Consider the following 25,766-nt stretch of genomic DNA (forward strand, 5'->3'; position numbering starts at 1 on the left):
CTTGCCAATCTATTCAGCTCACCGCCACTGAAAAGGAAAACTGAATAGGTCCTGTCCACTGAGCACAATATGGCTAATAGAGATATAAGGGCTATAAAGCCTAGCAGAGTCCAGAGGTCAATTTTCTACTCAACGCTGGGGTAAGGCAGGAAAATAAACAAAGGTTAGCAAAAATATCAGACCTCAAACTGACTGGAGGTCCCTTGTAATTACTGACTTTTGGTAATTTGGTGGGTGGGCTTGCGATCTGTTTACAGGCAAAACATCTGCTCTTGGAGATGTTTTGCAAAGAATTTTTTCCAGAGACAGCGAATAAGAGGGTCTCAAGTGAGGTGTCGCATGTAGTCCATGAGCCATAGATTGGTCACCTATAATATTTGTGGTGAAAAACTATCCCTTTCTTTTTGCCTTGGAGGCAAGTGGCTTTGTCTCTTTAGATATTAAATCATAAGGTGGTGAAATGTTTTTAGATACTAGAACAATTATTCTGTTGTTCAGGAAGAAGACGGGAAGAAGTCAGATTCAGCATGTGTATGGCTCTCCAAAGAAGAAGGGCAGACAATATTTTGCCTGGAATTGTAAAAGGTGAAAGGCAGTTGAAATGCTTGCACCATCTCTGTTGCATATGGGGGCTTGTTTTTAAAAGCCAGTGGGTGCTGTACTTTTTACTGATGTATTTCTTAATTACTATTAATTCAAATTATGTTTTAAAACATTATTTAATTGCATATGAGTATTGTAACTTTTAATGTGCTTGATCTGTACTGCTTTCGTTAATCTTGTTGAGAGTGACACTGAATTCCAACTTTGGGAGAAAGGTCAGCTATCAACTGTGCCCTCTAAATGCTTTATTTTTAAAAGGAAGCTTACATAGCTAACCAGCAAAATTAATGGAGGACTGCCCTAGATATCCATTTTCTGGACCAGCAAAATTCACTCCCTTCCCATTTCCTTCCTTGCACACACTGATCTAATCTAAAACCTACCATCCCCTTTGCACTATGTGTTTAACCAGGCTGGGCAGGAAGCTCAGAATTCCAGTCCTCTGCCCCTAAGGACAGCCAGTTTATTCCCAACCATGAAACTTTGTTCAAGCCCCAGTATCCACCACAAAAAGGAGGGAGGCCAGTGCTCTTTCAACAAACATTTCCTAGCTTCCTGTGTGTGGTGGGGTTTCAGTCATTGAGCCAACACACAACAGCAAACTGTGTCTGGCTTTCTGCAAGGGAGGGAAGCAGCTTCCTTCCTTTATTCTCCACCCCTTGGTCTTTTCCTACATAATCCTTTGCATGCCATATTATTCCATCCCTGACCCTCCTAAACTTCCATGACCTTCACACTGGGGAACTCCACACCTGCTTGCTGCAGCTTAAGACATGGGACAGTAACCTGAGACAAATCTACACACTCATGTTTGCGCATGCAAATAGACACACACACTCAGAGCCTTCTTCTGGGAAGGAGTTAAATGGGAACCACTACCACAATGTGACTAACTCCCAGGCAGAAACATTGATGTATTTTAAAAGATACCCTTCCCAACCATTGTTTAAAAAATTCAGACTGGTTGCTCTCACAAAGTGTTTGTTCATAGTGGTTGTTTTACCTTTAAGTTGCTTTCAAACAAACTCTGACTCTGTCCTAGGGTTTTCTTGGCAAAATGTATTTCAAGGAGATTTTTTTCAGTCTTCCTTTGAGGTCAAGAGCCTATGTGTTGCCCAAGGTCACAAAGTGGCCTTCTATATTTAAGCAAGGATTCGAATCCTGACTGGAGTTCTAGCTCTTACCCATTCCTATTATTTAGAGCAGAATTGATTTTTTAATTGTTGAGTTACTTTTATATGATAATTCATTCCACATCTGCTTGCTGCAGCTTAAGACATGGGACAGTAACCTCTCATTGCAAGAGGTTGTGATAGTTACAATCCAGAACATCTAGGTACCACTGAATTGGGAAAGGATGGCCTGTGGAGCCAAATTTGAAGAAAAGCAAACATATGTAATAAATGGTTCAAAGGGAATCAGTGCTAACCTTTTTTCCCCAGTGGTTAGATAGGACTCCAGTTCTTTGTTTTTCATTATGCATCTTAAAAGGGAAAAATTACACAGTTTTGCTTGACTTGACCCAAATATATCATTTAATTTGGCACTTTTCAGTAAAGATCTGTTTGGAGATACATGCAACTCTGCTTTACAGCTATTCTGGAATAATCCTGTACATGTACACCCAACATTTATGCTTGAAAATAACACTGAACAGGAGAGTTAGGGATTCTTTTTTTGCAAAATAAGATTTTCAATAAATTAATATACCTATATACCCGAGTATAAGCCGACCCATATATAAGCCTAGGCACCAAATTTTACCACAAAAAACTGGGAAAATGTATTGACTCGACCATAAGCCAAGGTTGGGAAATGCAGCAGCTACTGGTAAATTTCAAAATAAAAATAGATAGCAAAAATTTACATTAATTGATTATATATTTTTGAATATTTACATAAAACTGTAATTTAAGTAAGACTGTCCAGCTCTGATTAAACCATTATTCTAACCCTTTTCAAAGTAAATGTGCTTACGTATCCTTCCAATAATAACAAAGAGAGTAAAATAATAAATGTAATCAAAATAATAATAGAGTAAAATAATTGATGTAATAACAACAACAACACAGTAAAATAATAAATAACCTTAACTCGAGAATAAGCTGAGGGGGTCTTTTTCAGCCTAAAAAAGGGCTGAAACTCTCAGCTTATACTCGAGTATATATGGTAAATATCAAAACCAACTAAAACAGTTGTACATGAGGTTTCCAGGCTACAAGGCACTTTAGTACAATTGTCTCCAAAACAGTAACACATGAAAAGGGGGTTAGAGATACACTTCTCCAACCCAACCAATGGGCTTCCTTGGACAATACCCACCTTTCTCCATCCCTGTTTGAACAGCAAGGGGTATATTTTTATCCTGTTCTTCCCCTGACCTCAGCAGTTCTCCTTCATTTTCAAAACTCAGCCTTGGGACAGCTGAGCAAATCAGACGTAAATTACCCTCCACCTGCTCTTTTCCATTACCCACCATGGCCTCATCCTTCTGCAAGGGCAGCACCGAACATTTGTGACCTATCTACAATCCTCCTCCTGACTGTTTTTTATAGGTGGCTCCCAAAATGATCTTCCAGCAGCATATTTTGTCTATAAGAGCTTAGGTTCATAAGGAATCAAAGCATCTGACAGAGATAAGCTGTGACAAAAACCTGAGCAAAATGATTATTAGCCTGATCCTTTGCCCTCACTACAACCTTGTCAGTTTGTCCTTCCCAGATATCTGGGTCCAATAAATTTTCTTTTTTTAAAGTAAATCCAGGGCTTCTTTGTCTGTGAGTTTCAGGACTACTCTGACACATCAGTTTCTTCATGATATCACTATGGCACACATTTCAACCACTTGCCATAGTGTGACTCACACAGCATCCTCCTTTTATGCATGAGCCATGCAGGAATCACCACTTCATAATGAGCTAAAGGAAGCCAGGAGTCGCACACTCTGTGAACCGTTAATCCAGAGGCATTGAGTTAATGAGGCAGTGGCTTCTTCCTTACGATGGCTAGTCAACATTTATCTAATACCCATTCTGCAGCATTAAGTCCAAACAAAGTGCTAAGCTTTCTATTCCTGTCTCACAGTTTTTCCCATCAATCCAAGGTGATGTTCCAGGTCAATTGCCTGTGGTGTTGTGGACAGTGTTGTCCAACAGCAACAGGGGGTTCCCAACTAAGAAAATCAGAACAGGAACATCTCATATACAAAATATGTTCCATCACCTAAATATCTGAGAGTACTACTGTCTGGTATAAGAGGGGCTTTCCAAAAACTTGGCTGAGAATACTCCCTCGTAATTAGTTCAGCCCCGAGGCTTCTTTAAGAAACCAGTGGGCCAAAGTCCCAGCCCAATTCCATTACGTAGCAGTGGGGGACATCTAGCCCTCCATATGCTGCTAGATTGCAGCAAAGTCAATAGTGAGGACTGATGGGGCTTGAAGTTCAATATCTGGAAGGTCAGACTTTCATCACCCATTCCCTTGAGTGACTTACCGACAAAACCTATTGCTTTAGCTATGAATCATTCTACTTCCCTTCTTTGTTTCTGGGCTTACGTCAGAAGCAAACACATTTGGCCCAGAAATCATTGGTTGCTAATTCCTCTCATAGAGTCCTGACATGCCTTAGACAATTGAGAAATGATCCACTGGCTTCTATGCCTTTATTAATACCAGGAATCTATTGGGTATATTTTTGTTTATTCATTTAGTCACTTCTGACTCTTTGTGACCTCATGGACCAACCTCATGGACCAGATTGGGTATACAGGAATTATATGCTTGCATCAATGAATCTAGTCTTTTAAAAAGGCTCAAAATGCCATTCTGGGTTGAAAAGAAAACAAAAAACATTCCATGTCACTGCATAACAAGAGTTGAAACTAGTCAACTCTGTACTCTAATGTACAGTCACAAGCCCCAGACTTGGAGATAAGGAATCATGCTCTGGGAAAGCCAGGCTTTTCCTGTAGTCAGTACTAAATAAATACTAGGTCAGAATTAACCTGCTGCAAAGTTTTGACATCACAACAAACTTAGTGATATGAGTCCGTCTATAATTTGCTTCAGGGTCTGTAAGAGTTTTGTAAGAAACAGAGCAAAACTTTACTAGACATACAGCTGGGCCTCCAGATTCATGAATTCTGCATCCATGGTCTCAACCATATACAGCAAGAAAATATTCAAAATAAGTTTTCCAAGAAGCAAACCTTGTTTTTGCCATTTTATATAAGGGACACATTTTTAATATCTTATGGTATATAATGGGACTTGAGCATCCACTCATGTTGGTATTCTGAGGGGTTCATGGAACCAAACCCCAAGTAGAGACCAAGGGCCCACTGTATAAGCAAACAGAAAAGATTGTATAATACTTTCTCTGGAAAGGGAAAGTGACTAGATCCCTTTCACACTACATATTACAACACTTTAACTCCCATGGTTGTATCTTACAGAATCCTGGAGTTTAGAGGAAGATATTTAATAATCTCAGCCAGAGGGCTCTAGTGCCTTAGCAAAGTACAGACATAAGGACTCCACATAATGTTCCTACAATAGTTAAAAGCTGAATCGTGGTGCTTTATGTGTGTAGTGCCCCATGGAATGAGCAATGTTCCCTTCCATCATGAGCTACACCTTACACTGAAATACGCAAGTAAAACTGATCCATCCACAGAAATGTATCCAAATTAGGAAACTGAATTGATAGTCAAGACATAAAAAAGAATGCCTGCTAAAACATCTCAAACTGCCCTTTGCTGCCTCTCACTGCAAGCCAGTTATGTCAATTATTCTGGGAGTGGAGCCCACAACATAACAGGAAAGGGTGGAGATGCTGAAAAAATATGAACGGTCCCAGACACCGCTGCAAGACCTCAAGGGGCCCTGGCCCTTCTCTCAATATTCTCTGGATTTCCCACCTATAGTACAGGCTTTATCACCCTTATCAGGACTGGAATTCCTATGCCAACCAAAACAAGGGAAATTCTACTCAAGTGGACCAGTGCCAGTCCTTGAGAAAGAACTGCCAGTCCATGGTGAGTTTTCAGCAAAGAAGAAAACAGATGAAATCAATGGGCACAAGTATGATGCTAGTTCCTGGCTCACTAGGATAGAAAACCTGTTGCAAATTTTAAAATAAATATTTAAGATTCTATGTGTTTTTAGAAATGAAACAGCTTCAAGCTTCTTAAATTTCATTTACAGTACTTTTTTTGGACTTCTGGTGCCACTTTCGAATGACAGTGCTGGAACAGCTAACAACAACACAAAGGGTGGCTCCTACAGTCGACCAGGTTGGTTGAGAGGAGGCTACAAAAGTATCTAGCTCAATTAGAGCATCTGGACAGAGATTCATTGCTTTTGCAGAGAAAGATATTACACAAAAGTCCTAACTTTCGGGTGTAGCAAAGAAACAGAATGTCTTGCTTTGTCATATTCCACACACCTTCCAGGTCAAACCTAAAATGGATTGAATTTCCATGGAAGGAATCCTTTACTTACAATAACAAAATTAATGCCTATTCTCAGTTTGACAAATACAGTATTGTTGCCTTCCAAATAGAGGTTTCTATGCTCAATGTGTACAAAATCAATCATATTTTTCAACTGGAGTCAGTTATACTGATCAAGATTTGTTCTTGTTGCGTAAAGCATTTAGCACTGTTATTTTCACACTATTTTCACACTACTTTTCCTCCTATTTTTCCCTTTTCTTTTTGAACCCAAAGTAAAATAAACCCCAAGATTGAAAAGGGTTAGCAGTCCTGCAACAGTGAGACAATAAAATGAGAAGACAAAAACTAAATAGTGCAATAGGCTTGCTCCACAACTAAATACACCCCCCTAATCTTCATTGGCTTCTAAGATATCCATCAGCTGCTTCCCACATATTTTCGAGGATTTCTCTGTAACCATCTGATGTGGGGTGCTTAAAACAATGAAACCAATTCTTCTCTGGGCAGTATAAGATTTTCCTAATACCCTTCTTTAGATAAGGATTGGGGAACATACAGGGTTCCAGAAGTTGGGAGACTTCAAATCCCATTAGACCCTTCCCCTATTACCAAGAGTGAAGAATTCTGGGAGCTGTCAATCAAATACATCAAAAGGTCCATACGCTATGCATTCCTTATTTAGAAAGTACTGAACATCAACCCTACAGGTAACTCTGAAAACAACAGAGCAAACATGACTAAGGCATGTTACGGTTTTGCAAAGACTGTTACAAATATTTGCATGCGAGTGGGAGTGCAATTCTCATTAAGAATACAATCTACCTGTACTCCACTTCCTGTTTATTTTCCATGCAAGACTTTTTACCTCATGAAAGGAAAGATGGCAGCTTTTGAATTGCTGGATGAAGTTTCACACAGTCCTTCTTACTTATTATTATTCAATTCCTTCATTATAAGACCCTTTGCCTGTCTTTTTCGCCCTTACTCTGGGCCAAAAATTAAGAATTGTTTTTTAAGCAGTGGCATCCGATCATTTATTTAAAAGTTATAATCTGGTGACTTCACACTTCTCAGCATCTTCTGCGCATCTGTCACTGTTCCTCGAGTCTAGCATGTTGTGTATCTTTTACAGCATTAATTAATGGAAAAGCTAGATTCTGTGTCTATCATTTAGAAAGAGAAAGTGTGCTTGTATGGCAAAATAATCCATGTTTTGCTCAAGACAGTGAATAGCTGAATAAAAATGACATGAAATGTAACAGATGTGCCCTAAGGTGCTATAATTGCAGCCAGGTTCCCATATGTTTAACAGCAACAAAAACTATTACACCAATCTCCTTGAATCTGTTACTAACATCGATGGACTTGCCAAGGAAGACAGGGCAAAAACACAGGAGTACAGGCTGTGTCTGGCCACCTGCAGCTGCCTGGGAAGTGATGTGTTGGCTTAAGCAAGAGACACAGACCATTCTCAGCTATATTTCCCCTGGGCAAATGCAACACACCACCTACCCAAATAGCGCAGGAAGGAAAGCTTTCTCAAGGCCCTGCCACAAAACAAGCTCTCATACAGCTTGCAAGAGGGATGGGCCAGGGCATGCTAGCGCAAGGGGAAAGGGACTGCTATTCTCGTCTGGTATGTTTGCGGGAGGCACAAGCTGGGGTCTTTCCACAGATAGGCTCTCCCCTGTCTAGGCAGGGGCTTTGTTAAGGATTGGCCCAGGGCCAAGAGAAACTTTTAAAAAAAGAGAGAGTGGGAGAACAAAAACAGAAGAGGCTGCCTCAGCACAAAGTCCTCCAGGCAGGAAAACAAAACTACGTCCCTAGAGATGGGTTGGAGAAAGAGCAGAAAGCACAAACAGAACCTCCATCTTCGCAAAACACATTGGGATTACAATTCTCAGAATTCCTTAACCAGGAGGGTCACTGGCTGTGCTAACTAGGGGGGGGGGGGAAGGGGTCTAGAAACTGTAGTGCAAAAAAAGAAAAAGCAACTATTCAAACTCTGCTGAACATTGATGGCACAAAAGCTCAGGTAACTCTAGGAAAGGGTTTCTGCATGGGGAGAAGTCCAGTTCTGGGTCGTGGGAGAGCTTTCTGGTGCCTTTCTCCAGCCGTTCTCAGGGCTTCTCGTTTATAGAGAAACGGTCTGCTTTGCCAAGCAGCCGCAAGCGTCAGCAGCAGCTGCGGTCAGCATTCCAAGGCTTATAAGGCAATTCCATGCAGAGGAGGAGTTGTCTGCAAGCCATCCTCTGACAGCTTTCACCAGCACCCACACCAACCCAGAGGGGCACTTTCAGGTCAGGAATAGCTCTTCTGGGGAGGCAGCCTAGGATGATACGGAGGTTCCTACAGGCCTAGGAGGAACATTTAAGGGATCAGCATAAAAGGATGGCCAGGTTGCTCCAGAGAAGACAATAAAGAAGAAGACTTAAGTGTTTATGGTGTGCTTGTCTTAAGTGTTGAAAGCATTTCACACACACTTTCAGTATCATCTTGTGAGGCAGAGCACTATGGTCTCTATATTACAGATGGGAAATGCTGGCCTTCTTATGGAATAGATGACTTTAAAGCTGCCCTGGAAATTGGTGGCTGAACTGAGATTTGAACCACATGCCCACCCACAAAAATGGCTCACTGGTGACCTTAGGTCTCATTTGCAGCAAGAGAAAATCAGTGTCTACACCAGGAATACGAATATGTGGCCCTCCAGATGTTGTAGGGATGCCAATCCTACTATTATGCCCCAACTACCTAGTCAATGGTGATAGATGATGGGAGTGCAGCAGTTCAGCAACACCTGGAGAGCCACAAGTTGCATATCTTCTCTGCATCTTCCCTGTACTAAAGGGTTGGATGGCTCCTGGCCCTCCAGATGTTGTCAGAATGTAAGTCCTAATTATCTTAGGCAGTACAGCAACGGACAAAGATTATGGGAATTCAAGTCCAACAACATCTGGAAGACCACCATTTGGCCACTCTTACTCTTGTCAAAATTCTATCCACTAATCTTCAGGACAGCCTCCTAGCACAGAATGCAGTGTGGAATGGGTAGACTTAAAGATGTCAGCTCACAGGGAGAAGATGTGAATATCATTTCACACTGTTCCCAAACCAGTACCACTCAGAAGACTTGGTAATATGTAGAAAGCAAAACTAAAGAAATCATCATCTCAGAAGTTTAAAAAATTGATGGACCAACACAATCAGCTGTTGAAAATGAACTGCAAGACTACTCCCCTCCGATATAAAGATCTACTAAGCTGCATTTCTTGGCATCATATTTAGAACAGCAGGAATTATGTATTCACATTACCACAACCCCTTCCTGTGGAGAGTTATCTCCACCCAGCCACAGGCAAGTGTCATTTCCACAGGTCCAAAAATAGGGAGTGGGAGCCTCAAAAAGCTGGGTATCAAGTGACAGTCCAGTCATTGCCAAGTACCCTCTCATTACATCATGGGTCCAATGACGTTAGGCTATCTATCCAGCCAGGGCCTTTCTTTTCCTCTCAGGCACAAGGTACCTTGTAAAAGGTACAAAGGGAACCTCAAAGGTTTGGGGGAGGAAGGACAGGGGTAATGGATATGCCAACCCAGGAATGATCTGGAAAGGAAGCGATGATATAACAAAGAAATCACAACTGCTTAATATCCTTCAGAGTGAGAATGAGAAGGCCTCCCTGTCAAGAGGCTTTGAAAGGCTGATACTCACCCTGGAGATGGAGAGTGGCATGTTGAAGTCCTTGCCACCCTGCAACCTGAAGCCCCATGGTGCTGGTCCATCCAGCACCACCTTGTATGAGTCTATATCAGACATTTCTGTGAGAAAGGAGAAAGGAACAGTCACTTATATACAATTGAGGACTAGATAACATGAAGAAGAGGTGCTTGACAAACAGGACTGTGGAAATGGAGCTCGTCCTCCAAAGTTTGCCATTTATGTCACATCATGAACCATGAACCAAAGTGCTCCCCTCCATCCTCTCCATGCTGTTTCCCTCATTAGTTCTTCCTCTTTTTGACCTACAGTGAAGTTTTCCCTTCCCTTGTCTGCAGAGCAGGGCCTGACAACTATGGTCCTCATGAGTTTTTGGCCTTTCAATCCAAAACAGATCCAGCCAGCATAGCTTATTGTGAACGATTATGGGAGCTGCAGTCCAAACATCGCTGGAATGCCACAGCTTCTCTGCCCTTCTTTAAGCTTCCATCACAGTCCTAGCAAAACAAGATAGCAAAAGACAACAGACAGAAAGCAAAACTACCACACAAAAATACAGAGGAATAGTGACACAAAGGGCCAGGAAAAGAATGGAAATAATTCCTGTTTTCCACCCATTCTCAAAACACTGAGCAAAAAGGTTTCTCTTCTATTTTTACCAAAACCACATTCCTGAAGGACTTCCAACTTTAGCCCTTGAAGGGCTCATCTCAGCAATATTAAATGCTGGCTTCCTAATAGAAACAACAAGAGTCTCAACTAAGAGCCCCTATGCCTAAGGATCACATGTATATTTTGGATAAATTTGCATGACCTTTGGATGGGTTTATTTTAAACCTCGGCCACTTTTGCTTGAGTCAATAAAAGCATCTGGATTAATTATGAAAATAGGTTTTGTCATATGCCTAAGCACTAGATTTCCCAGGGTCAGTCATCATAAATAGCAAACCTGGGCCCCTTCCACACAGCTGAATAAAATCCCATGTTTCTGCTTTGAACTGGAATATATGGCAGTGTGGACTCAGATAACCCAGTTCAAATCAGATATTGTGGGATTTTCTGCCTTGATATTCTGGGTGTGGAAGGGCCACAGCTCTCACTGCCAATGTTTGAAGCAGAGCCAGTTCAAAATGGCTGCTTCCCAAGAGCAAAACCAATTGAATTCCCTGAGCCAAAGAAAGAAAAACAAACACGGTTGTGTGAATGAGACCCACGAAGAGCAGAGGTTGTCAGGAACCAAATATATAAGATAAGACCCCCACTGCAATAAAGTGAAACTCTCCACATGGACACGAGAACAGACAAAAACCATTTTAGTAGACTCCAGTCACACAGCAAACTGAGGAGCTTCCACACAGGGAATATAAACATTCAAGAATGAAGGACCCTACATTGGGATGGGAAGACAAAAGGTGCACTTACACTGTAGAAACAATGCAGTTTGAGACCACTTGAATTGCCATGTCTCAATGCTATGAAATTCTAGTGAGGCACCAGCACCCTTTGGGCAGAGAAGGCTAAAGTCCTTGTAAAATTACAACTCCTATATTTCCACTGAAATTAAATTAGTATCAAACTGGATACATTTGACAGTGTAGAGGTACCCATTGAAACTGCTCTGTTCTCATAGTTGTATTTTAACACAGCTACTTTTAATTAAGTAAAATCATAAAGGCTGAATCCTTAATCTACTCCACCTAATCATTCTGGGAACAGAAACTCTCCACCAGGCATTGCTACCACTTTGCTACTTTTGGGATAAGCGAGCTGAAACAACCCTATGTCACAACAAGCAGACAAGAAGATTGCCTCTGGACATCAGCTACTCCCTCTGCCTTCCTTCACTCTGTCTAGGCAATCTTGCCTATATAAGGCATGCAAAATGACAGTCATAGTCCACTGGTTGCTCATCAAGACTGGGAGAGATGCAAATTAGTCTTGGAAACGTCAAATACTTCATGACTGGTTCTAACAGAGGAGTTAGGACAAATCAGAAAGGATCAGGAAAGAAAATCCACATATGTACACACATACCAGAAACATTTTGTTCTTTTGGGCTGGGCCCTAGGACATCCATCTCCTCTAGGACAAGAGAAGACTACAAAGTGCCAAGGTCTTCAGAGCTTCTTGTATCAGACCAACTGGTAGGGGAGACGTAGCATTTGCCCCTTCTTACTGTAGTGTAACAGTGTGTACCAGCCCTCCCTGGAAAGCTGAATTGCTTCAGTCTGAAGGCTAACAGCAGCAGTACCGGCAAGAGCTTAATACCATCTCTCCACAGGGACGGCAGAGGAATGTGCTCTGCTAAGGAAGAGGCAAGGAGCTTTGATTTCTCCAGCTTCTTGGTGGGGCTGAGTCGGCAAAACATGCCTGGACGGGGTCTTATGCCACAAGCTGCAGAAAGAATGCCTTGAGCCTCCACACTAGTAGCAAAAATGTATAAGCAACTTAGAGGCCCTTTCCCTGGACCGAAGTTACTATGACTTCCAACTATGACTTTCTCAGTCAAGCAGCACCAGAATGAACACCTGTGGCACTGTGGTGAGGCACATTTCTCAGGTGATGCTTTGGAGCCCTTGTGGCTTTGTTAAGAATGGGTCAATGTCGTTCCTCAGCTGGCAGCTACTTCACTGGAAAGTAAACTGAGTTTGGAACAAAGCACGGCGCTTATGTGCTGAAAATAAACAGAAACCAGGCTAAGCTCAGGAGACTAGTGGTAATCAGAGAGAGGCCTTCCCTTTGTCAGTACAACCCGCTTAACTCAAGCAGATGGAAACAAACCAGAAAATTAGGACTAAACTTCTTGTTGCTCGGTAACAAGCTTGAAGTTACTGATAAGCATTTCCAGGAAGTACCTTAATAAACATGAACAACGTATGTTGTAGTTATGTTCAAAGCTTTGCGTTGTCACCTTTTTGGGTTTCAACTCCTAAAATATCTCAACCAAGTGACCATGTTGGCTGGGGAGCCCTAGAACTTGCAGTTTTAAAAATTAACTTTCTCAAGCTCTTAACCTGTAACATAAAGAACAGCAAACAGTCTTTTGCTTCAGAAAATTGCATTGGATAGACCACATGATCTCTAGTTTCTGCTACAAACCATATGCCATCTGCTTGCCCACAGAAAATCATACTAAAAAAGGGTTTTGCAAGACCAGTCACTCTAGTTGCAAAGGTGTAGTAACGGTGAGGCCATGGACCATAGTTTGGTTATTCTGGACCACTGGTGGTCCACGGACCACAGGTTGGGAACCACTGGTAAAACCTTTCATGAACTATGGCTCATTTAATCAGATGCATGGGGAATTATACATTATACACACACTTATGATGGAAGAAGAATGTGTAAACACAATGTTTGGAGCAACCTCCCCTAAAGTGGTGCTCTCCAAATGTATAAGATTGTAAACTCCAACAGCTTCAACCACACAGGTCTATGCTGGATAAGGATGATGGGAGATGTAGGTCAACACTGGGTTAGAAATAGGAAAAGAACACAGGAAAAGTAAAAACTGAGACGATGATGTTTAAAATCACTATGGTGCTGTCTGCATAGTAGTTATACTTGTAGACATTTGCAACAGGATGTACTAAGTGAAACAGAAGCAAAAAAAGAGGGGGGGGGGGTTACCAGCTGTTAGGATTTCTGGGAGTTGAAGGTCAAAACATCTGGGGACCCACAGGTTGAGAACCATTGGTCTAGCCAGCATAGCCAACCAGCAATGATTTAGAGAAGTGGTTCTCAACATGTTGGTCTCCAGATGTTTTGGCCTTCAACGCCCAGAAATCCTAACAGCTGGAAAACTGGCTGGGATTTCTGGGAGTTGCAGGCCCAAACACCTGGGGACCCACAGGTTGAGAACCTCTTGAGAGTCCAAAAGAGCCAGTGTAGGAGTCACTAAATAGACTATTTTCTGCATTTTACATCAAGAGAGCAAATTCTACTTAAGAGGCCACCCTATTCTGATCTGTGATAGCTAGCAAATAACAAGAGATCTCCCATCTTGTCCTTGGGACAATAGGAAGATGACAGAGGAACCCATGGACAATGGCCAGGCTTCATTACTCCCATTTTTACCCTCGTCTCCTTAAGATGACAAAGTTTTGGTTGTTTTTTTTTTTAATTTTGTGGATTTAGCTGGCAGGATGAACTAGATGAGCAATAAATAACCCAGCCCAAGAAGAAAAGGATGCACTCTCCACTTATCTCCATATCCCTCAGAAATGCCTTTTACGTCATCTCTTCTACCAAAAAGAAGAACTAACCACGTAATTGTAAAGCCAAGCTACATGGTGAAATAGTCAAGTAGTTAAAAAACGAACAACAGCCTTCTGTTGCCTAAACTGCCTCTTCACATCACAGGAGCTGTGATGGCAAAATGGGTTAAACCAGTGCTTCTCAACCTGTGGGTCCCCAGGTCTTTTGGCCTGCAACTCCCAGAAATCCCAGCCAGTTTACCAGCTGTTAGGATTTCTGGGAGTTGAAGGTCAAAACATCCGGGGAATCACAGGTTGAGAACCATTGGGTTAAACCCTTGTGCCGGCTGAACTGTTGACCTGAAGGTTGGAGGTTTGAAGATGGGTGAGCTCCCATCTGTCAGCTCCACCTTCCCATACGGGGATATAAGAGGACCCTCCCACAGGATGGTAAAACATCAGGGAATCCCCTGTGCAACGTCCTTGCAGATAGCCAGTTCTCTCACTCCAGAAGCTACTTGAAGTTTCTCATGACCATGAAGTAAGTGGGGAATCATATGCCCAAGATAAGCAGAGCAAAATGTTTTTTCCCGCTTCCATTAATAACCACACAAGATCTACAGACAAAAATAAGGCTGGAGGCTAGTGGGAAACTCCCAACATTTCTTCTCCTCACATATATGCTGGGTACATCACCAGCCATAAAGAGAGTTAGAGTCAGACATGTCTACTAAGCAACGGGTTGGGAAAGACTTCCTTATGTGGGTTTACAAGACCCTCTAACAAGCACGGGCAAATTTGGGCCCTCCAGGTGTTTTTTGGAGGTGTTTTGGAGTTGAGGTCCAAAACACCTGGAGGGCCAAACTTTGCCTGTGCGTGCTCTACAAGTACAGGAATTCATTTGAATTCCTTTGGGTATAGTTCCTGGCACTCTGTATATGCTCATTTCTCATTATATACAATGGCATAGTAAAATTGTGTCCCTAATATAAATCAAGGTTTGCTTGATTGTAATAAGTAGATGGTTGAATCCATGAATGTAGGGTCCATGGATATGGATGGCCAACTGTGCTGACAGTCATCAATCCTATGCCTCTAGGAACTTGTAAGGAGGGTGCAAAAATCAACATGACTTTAGTATTTTCCCCAATATGGGACGTTTCACTCTGCTTAAACACAGAGGCTTCTTTCCCCACATCTCGGCCATCTCACCACAAGAGGATGTGTCTTAAAGGCACAGGACAGCAACTCCCTTGGAAGCCACACTAGGCATGGGCAAACTTCGGCCCTCGAGGTTTTGGACTCCAACTCCCACAATTCCTAACAGCCTACCGGCTGTTAGGAATTGTGGGAGTTGGAGTCCAAAACACCTCGAGGGCCGAAGTTTGCCCATGCTTGGCTGATAAGGGGACTCTCTTGGTGCCCCTTGGAAGAGGTTCCCCCATTCTTCGCGCCCTCTTCGCTAAAAGGGGTCTTTCCAGAAATGGGGAACTTACCTGCAGGAGCCTAAGGACGCCCCGCTCCTCCGTAAAAGGAGGCGCAACTGGACTCGACGCCGAATTGCCTCCGCCTCGCCGAGAGAGAGCACGCCAGCGCGCCTTATATACCTCCCGGCCGCTCCCTCCCTCCCTCTCTCTCTCTCTTCAGTACAAGCCCCCTCCCTCCATTGCCCGCATTCAACAAGCCCGCCGCACGCCCAGAGCGCATGCGCACCGCTTGACGAGCCTGTCCGTGTCCATCCCAGCGGCGCCCCCCGACGTCCCTCCCCGGAGGTGCGCGCTTTTGGAAATATGGGAAGGGGGCGTGACGTCAGCACGCTGCCGTCGCCAGGCAACGAGCAAAGCCCTCCCCCCCACTCACACATACACACCCGCATACCGAATCAGGAAAGGAAATGGGACTCCCTCTGACTGAAGGCCCTTCCACATAGCCCTCTATCCCTGGATATTAAGGCAGAAAATCCTACATTCTCTGAGCGTGGACTCAGATAACCCAGTTCAAAGCAGATATTGTGGGATTTTCTGCCTTGATATTCTGGGATATAGGCATCACTTTAACCTCCCAACCCTGCTACACACCTGCGAGACGTGGACTGTATACAGACGTCACATGCAACTCCTGGAACAATTCCATCAGCGCTGCAGCTGGAAAATCCTGCAAATTTCTTGGGAAGACAGGCAGACAACCGTCAGCGTTCTGGAAAAAGCAAAGACCACCATCATTGAAGCAATGGTCCTCCGCCATCAACTCCGCTGGACCAGCCACGTTGTCCGGATGCCCGACCGCTGTCTCCCAAAGCAGTTGCTCTACTCCGAACTCAAGAACGGAAAATGGAACATTGGAGGACAGGAAAAGAGAGTTAAAGATGGGCTCAAAGCCAACCTTAAAAACTCTGGCATAGGCACTGAGAACTGGGAAGCCCTGGCCCTTGAACGCTCCAGCTGGAGGTCAGCTGTGACCAGCAGTGCTGTAGTATTTGAAGAGGCACAAATGGAGGACGAAAGAGAGAAACGTGTCAAGAGGAAGGCGCATCAAGCCAACCCCAACAGAGACCGCCTTCCACCTGGAAACCAATACCCTCACTGTGGGAGAAGATGCAGATCAAGAATAGGGCTCCACAGTCACCTACGGACCCACCAGTACACTGATCCTGGAAGACTATCCTACTTGGACAATGAGGGATTCGCCTAAGTAAGTAAGGGAATAAGTAACTTTAGCCACAATGGCTCAACACTATGGGACCCTGGCAGTTGTAGTTTTACAAGGTTTACTTTAGCCTTCTCTGGCAAGTAGTGCCACCAAACCAAGATTTCATAATGGCTGGACAGTTAAAAGTCCTGTCAATGTATTGTCGAAGGCTTTCATGGCAAGAATCACTGGGTTGTTATAGGTTTTTCTGGCTATATGGCCATGTTCTAGAAGCATTCCCTCCTGACGTTTCGCCTGCATCTATGGCAAGCATCCTCAGAGGTTGTGAAGTCCTGTCAGACTGCATTAATTCTACGGTGTGTAGATGCACTGAGAGAGAGATGCACTGTGGTGGAGGCTCCTTCTTTGGAGGCTTTTAAGCAGAGGCTGGGTGGCCATCTGTCAGGGGTCCTTTGAATGCACTTTTCCTGCTTCTCGGCAGGGGGTTGGACTGGATGGCCCACAAGGTCTCTTCCAACTCAATAATTCTATGAGAAGAGGAACAGGACAGGCAGAACTGAACTTAGGCCCCTTCCACACAGCTGAAGATAACCCCACATTTTCTGCTTTGAACTGGAATATATGGCAATGTGGACTCAGATAACCCAGTTCAAAGCAGATATGATGGGATTTTCTGCCTTGATATTCTGGTTTTGATGCAGCTGTGTGGAAGGGGCCTCATATAATCCAGTTCAAAGCAGATAATTTGGGATCAGATCCTGGGATATAAGGACAGTATAGAAGGGGCTTAAGAGGGCTACTTAAAAAAAACAGTGGTCTTGTAGGATGCAGACAGGTGCTTACTCCTCCTGAAAATGCTAGGAAAAGACTCCTTTTGTGGTTGCTCATTATGGAGGCGCTGCTATTCTTGCTTACTTTGCATGGCTCATATGCTTAAAACTATGTTGTGTGGCTGAAAACCTCACACTCTGTGCATGGTTTCTCTCCACAAAACTGTACCCAAATACAGGGGGGGGGGGGGGGAGCTCCTGCCTGCCTTGGGTATCTTTTAATTCTATCCAAACTGAAATAATATTCTGCTTTGGGCAGACCTCACCTGGAAAAATACTGTGTCCGGTTCTGGGCATCACGATTTAAAAGAGATCTTAACAAGCAGAAACATGCCCAGGGAATGGCAACTATGGCACAGCTGAATAAAATCCCACATTATCTGTTTTGAACTAGGCTATATGGCAGTGTGGACTCAGATAACCTAGTTCAGTAGTGACTAGTGAATTGTTTATTGTACTAGCCATAGGCCATGACATCAGTAATACACCAACTTTACAAACACTTTCCAACACAAACCTTAAAATGTAACAAGAATTAAAACTAAAACAAGTTCTTTAAAATTATGAAAGCAGAAACATGACAATAACAGTGTCTGCTTTGTGTCATTCCAAACCGTTTCCATTTCTGACCCCCAGTATGGATTTTGCTACTTTGGCTCTGATCTTTTGGGCTGCGATTGCGAATGTGGCAACCTTTAGTGTTATATTTTTAGAATGATCTGCTAGCAAGTCGCAGATCACCACCGATTGTTGCCATGATGCCCTTTCTTCCAAGAGTGATCCTAGGAGATTTTTCCTAGGGTCATTGTACAAGGGGCAACGTAGCAAATAGTGTGTTAGGTCTTCTATTTCCCCTGTGCCACAAATGCAAAGTCGTTGGGCATGGGGGATCCCTCTGTATCTTTCCTCTAGCCAGTTTGATGGCATTGTTTGGAATCGCAGGGCTGTAAATGCTTTCCTCAGGACTGCTGACGTTAGGTCTTGAAGATATTGTTACCTAGTTCAGTACAGATGTTGTGGTATTTTCTGCCTTTATATTCTGGGATATAAAGTTGTGTGGAAGGGCCCTAAAATGGTCTAAGGTTTGGAAACCAAGCCCTACAAGGAATGGCTGAGGGAGCTAGGTATATTTAGCTTGGAGAAAAGAAGGCCGAGAGCAGACATGATAGCTATGTTTACATATTTGAAAGGCTGTCACATTGAGGAAGGGACCAGCTTGTTTTCTGTTGCTCTGGAGATAGGACATGGAGCAATGGATTCACATTGCTGGGGGGAGGGATTCCTCTTAAACAATAGAAACAACTTCCTGACAGTAAGAGCTGTTGAACAGTGGAATATGCTGCTGCCTCAGAGTGTGGTGCTGCCTACTTCTCTATATGTTTTTAAGGGAAGGCTTTGATTGTTTGTTCCTGCATGGCAGAATTGGGTTTGGGGTCCCAACAAGCACAGAATAGTAGTATGGCAGAATTGTGAAGAAGGCAAAATTGTGTGGCAATATTAACAACATGAAACCCAATGTGATGTAGTGTTCTGATTGCTGGATTAGGAAGGCCAGGTTCAAATCCCAATTTAGCCATGGAAACTCACTGGATCATCCTGGGCATGTTACACTCTCAGATTGAGAAAATGGCATCTGCAACCTTCTGAGTAACCATAACGTTGCCAAAGATCAGGGGTGACTTGACTGGACATCACAAAAACATTAAAACAGTCCCCAAAATCAGAAGAGCAGGCAGAGCTTGGAGCACGGCAGTGTGGTGTAGTGGTCAGAGTCTTATAGTGAGACATGGTGATCCAAGTTGGAGTCCCTATGTAGCCATTAAACTCATTCAGTGGCTTTGTGCCAATCAGACTTTCAGGCACACCTATCTTAAAGGGATGTTGTGAGATTAAAGGAGGGAGGGAGCCATGTAGGCCACTTTCACCTCATATATCTTGGAATGGTATCACTATGATGTGTGTTTCTAGATTGGAAATCAAGTTGGGAAAAATGATGCTAGTTGCTCAGTAGGTTTTGGATCATTCAATAATGCAGGCTTTCCCAAAGCCAGCACAGTCCTTCTAGCTGGATATAATGGGAGCTGTAGTACAGTACATCCCAAGGTTGGAGAAGACTGGTCTGACTCCCAACTGTTATGAATACAGACCTTTTCCATTCTTACTACACAAAGTCATTCTGGGTTCTATTTAGAAATTAATAATCTGTATGCAGCCAGTGATGGCTGATACCTGATGGAACTGAGACAGAAAGCAGCGTTGCAAGAACTAGACTGAACCAAATCTGATTTGCCATTCACTCTCCTCTCTTGTAAACACAAACAATTCCAGTCTGTGGCATGTCACTGCACTGAAGAAGAAATAAAGAGCTTAATTCCACAAGCGGCAACCTTTTTACAAGTGATAACACAAGTGCCATAGATAAAATGTTTTGCTGCAAGCAAGGCCAATAAAATTCCTAACCGATGCCCACTTAATGTCCAGGTGCCAACATGAAAATAGGTTAACCAGAGCACAATTACACTAAGGAAAAAGTGGTTTTCAAGTAAAATCAGTAACCCAAGCCAATATAACCCAAGTTAGCTATGTCAGTTCTTGTACAGAGTTTAAACCATCAATCTCCCAAGGGTCTTCAGAGGTACCGGAAGATGATCTATGCCCAGCTAAAAGAAGTTAGCTAGATGCTTTTCCTCACCCTCTCCAAAAGCTGGTGAATTGCCATGGTGTGGAAGGAGCTGCAGCAGGTAAGAGGAGGGCTTTTATAGAGAGTTTGGTAAACATTTCCAACCTTTGCAATGATCAAAATAATTAATCATACAGATGAAATTTTGACATATCCCTGCACACATAACAGGATGCCATCTCCTTTATCACTAGTCTTGTATCAACCACACTATCTTCTATTTTGCTTCTGAGCTGAAATCAAGATGCTTGTTGTGACATATAAAGTCTTAAATGGCTTGAAGCCCAGATATTTGAAGGAATGCCTCCTCCTGTATGAACCTGAATGGAATCTGAGATCCTACACAGAGGTCCCGTTGCATGACCCTTCACCCCAAGAGGCTAGATTGGCGAGTACGTTGCCAGGCCTTGCTCTATAGCAGGACTGCGTCATACCCCCCTGAAGGAAGTTAGACTGGCTCTCTCCCTTTTCAGCTTCCACTGATCAATCAAGAGTACACTGTTGTACTTGGCCTTTAATTCCTAAAACCAGATTTCAATATTGAGACTTTTAACTGTGTACATGTTCTAAAACTGTTTTAAATACTATTTTTATTTGTTTTAAATTAATGCTTTTTACATTTGTGCATTGGTTCTGAGATTTTGGCAGGCTGAGAAGCAATATCAATATTGTAATTAAAGTAAGTAAATGAAAGAATTTGTGCCACACACTACACTTAGTTTTAGATGTTAGAAAGTTACTTTTTTCACCACAGAAACCTGAATCCCTCACTGGCATGATAACTGGCCATAACAGTTGGGGGAGTCCATCATTGTATTTTAACTAATACAGAACATGCTTCCAGGATCTGCTTACTCAGAAGCAGAACATTGAGAAAACCAAAGTGCTCTTCCAGCAGGCACCAGACAATCCCTCTGCAATGCCAGAAATTCAACTTAATGGTATAACATTAGAAAATGTTGACCATTTCTGCTATCTTGGCAGCCACCTCTCCACCAAAGTCAACATTGACACTAAAAGGCAATACGACCTGAGCTCTGCAAGTGCAGCATTTTTCCAAATGAAACAGTGTTTGAGGACTGGGACATCCATAAAGATACCAAGGTGCTTGTTGATAAAGCTATTGTTCTCCCAACCCTGCTATACATCTGCAAAATGTGGACTGTCTACAGATGTCACACTTGACTCCTGGAACGATTCCATCATTGTTGCCTCCGAAAAATCCTGCAAATCTCTTGGGAAGACAGGCAGACAAATGTTAGCATACTGGATGCAAACACCACCAGTATTGAAGCGATGCTCCTACACCATCAATTCTGCTGGACCACCCACGTTGTCTGAATGCCTGACCACCATCTCCCAAAGTAGTTACTATACTCCCTACTCAAGAATGGGAAACGTAGTTTTGGTGGACAGGAAAAGAGATTTAAAGATGGGCTTAAAGCCAACCTTAAAAACTGTAGTTTAGACACCGAGAACTGGGAAGCCCTGGCCCCTGAGCACACTGAACTGGAGGTCGGCTGTGACCAAGAGTGCTGTAGAATTCAAAGAGGCACGAATGGAGGGTGAAAGGGATAAACGTGCCAAGAGGAAGACACATCAAGCCAACCCTGACCAGGACTGCATTCCACCTGGAAACCGATGTCCTCACTGTGGGAGAACATGCGGATCAAGAATAGGACTCCACAGCCACCTAAGGGCCTACTGCCAAGACACTAAACTTGGAGAACCATTATCCTCGGGCTACAAGGGATTGATCAACTAACTCAGAAGCAGTAGAGTTTTTGGCCTAGAGGTTGGGGTCACATACATACATTACACAGCAAAGGTGCATTTTACACATTGAGACAAGATGCAGACGTATGTAAGGATCATGGCTTTAAGCCAGGACATCATTAGGATCTTTTGTTCTATGGGGAGCCAGTGGTGCCTCTAGATATGGATTCCATTATGCAGATATTCTGTCCCATTCAAAGTAATTTACAGGTGACCCTCGTGGTATTGTCTTCTACTTCTACCCCCTCATGGTTTCTACTCTTTTTTTCTATCTTTTTCCTCACCAAAGAAGAAAATCCAGGGAGCAAAGATAGAATATGTTTTTCTGGCTACCTCTAAGAAGTTTTCTAACCAAGAATTCTCAGTATCTCAGAAAATAATGCCTGAGTTTCTATGGATAACCTCTAATGTTGTAACAGCCATCAGTCAGATAATTCCATTTATAATGGAGATGTGTCTCGAGCTCCTCTTTTGCTTGCTGGGTTCTTAATAACACATGTTGCCCTATCTGTAGAAGTTCCCTATGATCCATTCTGAAGTATAGCTTTCTTGGAGAGGTATGCGTGCTTACACTATTAGGGCAACTTGCCACAAAAAATATTTTTCTGAAATTCCATACACTGTTCAACTTATATCATTAAACAAGTATTCTGCCCCCTCACACAATGATTGACATTGCCTGATAGCAAAATCCAAAATATGCTACTTGGTACTGTATATTCATTACCCGTTCTCATCTCAAAAACTCAGAAAAAAACAAAAATATCTCAAAAAATAAGAAAAATGAGGAAAGAGGTTGTGCTTGGTTGTCTTCATTTAATAGCTACATATTATAAAGACTGAGGAGTCTGGTTTGGGAGCAGCTCACTTCCATCATAGCTGGTCATTGCAAGTATCTTAGAACAAGAACTGTGCCTTTTCTTGTTTTCTTTCAGGGGGCCCCTCCACTTCCCCTCACTTTCTCTTTCTGTGTTGTGTCTTTTTAGACTTCAAGTTTGAGTGCTGTCTCCTAGTTATTGATCAGGAAGCTGCTCTGGGAGGTTTTCTGACTGAAGAGAAGGGTGAAAACACTTTCAACAAATAAATAATAGCACAGGAGCTTTTGTTGTTTCTTTATAGTGTTCATTATTTTGTAAAAATGTTCTATTTTATCACATTGAAAGCTGGCATTCTCAATTTGATCATAATATTGGAAAATATATTCTGATCATATAAAATTGCCTCCATGTGTTTTCAGTATTTTTTGTTTTCTGTTCAACAAATATGCAAAGAAAATATCATATGGTGAGTGTAAGTCTTGTATTTTTGTGTGTGTCAGAAGTGACTTGAGAAACTAGAAGTTGCTTCTGGCGTGAGAGAATTGGCCATCTGCAAGGACATTACCCAGGGAACACCTGGATGTGTTACCATCCTTTGAGGGGCTTCTCTCATGTCCCTGCATGGGAAGCTGGAGCTGACTAACCCTGTCTAGTGAATTGGAACCACTGACCTTCAAGTCAGCAGTTCAACCAGCACAAGGGTTTAACCCATTGTGCCACCACATCTCCTTTAAGTCTTGTATAAGGAATTAATATATACAGACACACAAAGGGATAATGGTTTGTTTTTAACTATGTCTAAAGATCATCAGCAAAAGCATCAGTCTAACTCCATGTGCTAAAAGGACAAATAATAATTGAGTCCTAGAGCAAATGAAGCCTGAACTCTCCCTAGAAGCTAAGATGACCCAACTAATACTGTCGTACTTTAGGCGTATTGAGAGAAGACACAAGACTAACTAGAAAAGACAATAATGCTAGGCAAAAGGAAAAGAGGAAGATCCCGTTTCAGGTGGAGAGAATCAAGGAAGTCACTGCTTGAGGCGAGGCCCTTCCACGCCGCTGAATAAAATCCCACATTATCTGCTTTGAACTGGAATATATGGCAGTGTGGACTCAGATAACCCAGTTTAAAGTGGATATTGTGGGATTTTCTGCCTTGATATTCTGGGTTATATGGCTGTGTGAAAGGGCCCTGAGTCTGCAAGGGCCCTGAGTTGGGGCAATTGATGACAGGGTGACTTGGAGGTCTCTCATTCATTGCATTGCCATCAGATGAAATTTACTTGATAGCATTTAACAACAACACAACTACATGTTATATGGAACTAATATACACAGATTCTCATGTACAGACAGGCACAGAGTAGTTTGGTCATATCAAAAAGTCATCAGAGAAAATATCAATGTAAGTACTTCATAAGTTGCCTCTTTGGGATAATTATTAAAACCCAGCATAAAACTAGGGGTAGACAATGAGCCAAAGCAACTCTGTAGCTGAATAAGGCAACATCTCGACCTCTGTGGAAATCTCCAGTCAAGTTCTCTTCTATTTAAGGCAGAACGCAGTGATTCACAGCTCCCAGGCATAAACAGTGCTAAGCCAATGTTGCAAGTTTGACAAATCACACATGGTACGGATTTTGCAAAAAACAAAACAAAAAAGACAATGATGCTACAATTGAATCTGGAAAGAAACCAGTTTCTTCTTAAGAGGATCTCCTACTTATTTACTTACTTAGGCGATCGCTTGTTGTCCTTGTAGGATTGTCTTCCAAGACTGGTGTACTGGCAGTGGGTCTGTAGGTGACTGTGGAGCCCTATTCTTGATCTGCATGTTCTCCTGCAGTGAGGGCATTGGTTTCCAGGTGGAAGGCGGTCCCGGTCGGGGTTGGCTTGGCACATTTCTCTCTTTTGCCCTCCATTCACGCCTCTTCAAATTCTACAGCACTTCTGGTCACAGCTGACCTCCAGCTGGAGTGCTCAAGGACCAGGGCTTCCCAGTTCTCAGTGCCTATGCCAGAGTTTTTAAGGTTGGATTTGAGCCCATCTTTAAATCTCTTTTCCTGCCCACCAACATTCCATTTTCCGTTTTTGAGTTCGGAGTAGAGCAACTGCTTTGGGAGATGGTGGTTGGGCTGCTGAGGTTAAATAGCTTGCCATCTGTCTGATAGATGATTTCCACTCTGGTGGGAAGCTTCCCATTAACAAGATGAAGTATCATAGTGATGAAGATGGAAAATAAGGTTGGGGTGTCATCCCTGTTTGACACCTGATTCCACCTTAAGTGGGTCACTTTGGGAGCCATTGCTGTCCAAGACTGTTGCTATCATGACATTATGGAGGAGCTGCAGGATGTTCACAAATTTGTTAGGGCACCTGATTTTTTGGAGGATGGTCCAGAAAGCACTGCAATTCAATGTGTCAAATGTTTTTCCAAGGTTGATGAGTGCCATGTAGAGAGGTTGATTTTGTTCCCTGCATTTTTCTTGGAGCTGTCGTGCAGTGAAGATCATGTCCACGGTTCCTCTGGAGGGGCGGAAGCTGTTCTGGGATTCTGGGAGGGTGTCTTCTGAGAGGGGTAGAAGGTGGTTTGCAAGGATTCTTGCGAGGATTTTCCCAGTCAAGGTTAGAAGAGAGATACCTCGATAGTTTCTGCAGTCTGTTCTTTCCCCTTTTTTGAAGAGGGTGATGATGGTGGCATCCTTGAAATCTGCCGGGATTTTCTCAGTCACCCACACTTTTTCTTTTATATATATATTAATAATTTTTATTGCAGAATTTTTGAAATAACAATAAAAGAGGGGGAACAATGGGTATGAAGGAAAGTAGGAAATTCAGTAGTTTGTGGGGTGGGTAGGTGGGGATTGGAGAGGAGAATAGGTGGGGGGGGGGGAATCTGCTGGGATTTTCTCAGTCACCCACACTTTTTCTATGAGCTGGTGGAGTTGCTGTGTCAGCTCAGGTCATCCCAGTTTCTTCTTAAGAAGATCTCCAAAACACTCGTAATCTAGCACTGGTTTAAAGCCAATGTTAG

General features: G+C 42.9%; 1 protein-coding gene across 3 annotated transcripts in view; it reads right to left on the bottom strand.

Moving 5' to 3' along the window:
- The window catches only part of PDLIM7 (PDZ and LIM domain 7), a 51,006-nt gene extending 39,084 nt beyond the window's left edge, over nucleotides 1–11,922 (bottom strand). Inside the window, exons 1-2 of one of the 3 annotated variants that reach the window (XM_060765649.2) lie at nucleotides 11,815–11,916; nucleotides 9,775–9,881 (exon numbers count right to left, since the gene is read on the bottom strand). In XM_060765649.2, the coding sequence (XP_060621632.2) occupies nucleotides 9,775–9,881; nucleotides 11,815–11,857 (150 nt within the window). In that variant the 5' untranslated portion in view covers nucleotides 11,858–11,916. Of the gene's footprint in view, nucleotides 1–9,774; nucleotides 9,882–11,814 lie in introns of all 3 variants that reach the window. The other 2 variants (XM_060765647.2, XM_060765648.2) reach the window with 2 other exon arrangements.
- Nucleotides 11,923–25,766: the final 13,844 nt, after the last annotated feature.

This window comes from Anolis sagrei, chromosome 2 (genome assembly GCF_037176765.1).
Source record: "Anolis sagrei isolate rAnoSag1 chromosome 2, rAnoSag1.mat, whole genome shotgun sequence".
Classification (NCBI taxonomy): domain Eukaryota; kingdom Metazoa; phylum Chordata; class Lepidosauria; order Squamata; family Dactyloidae; genus Anolis; species Anolis sagrei.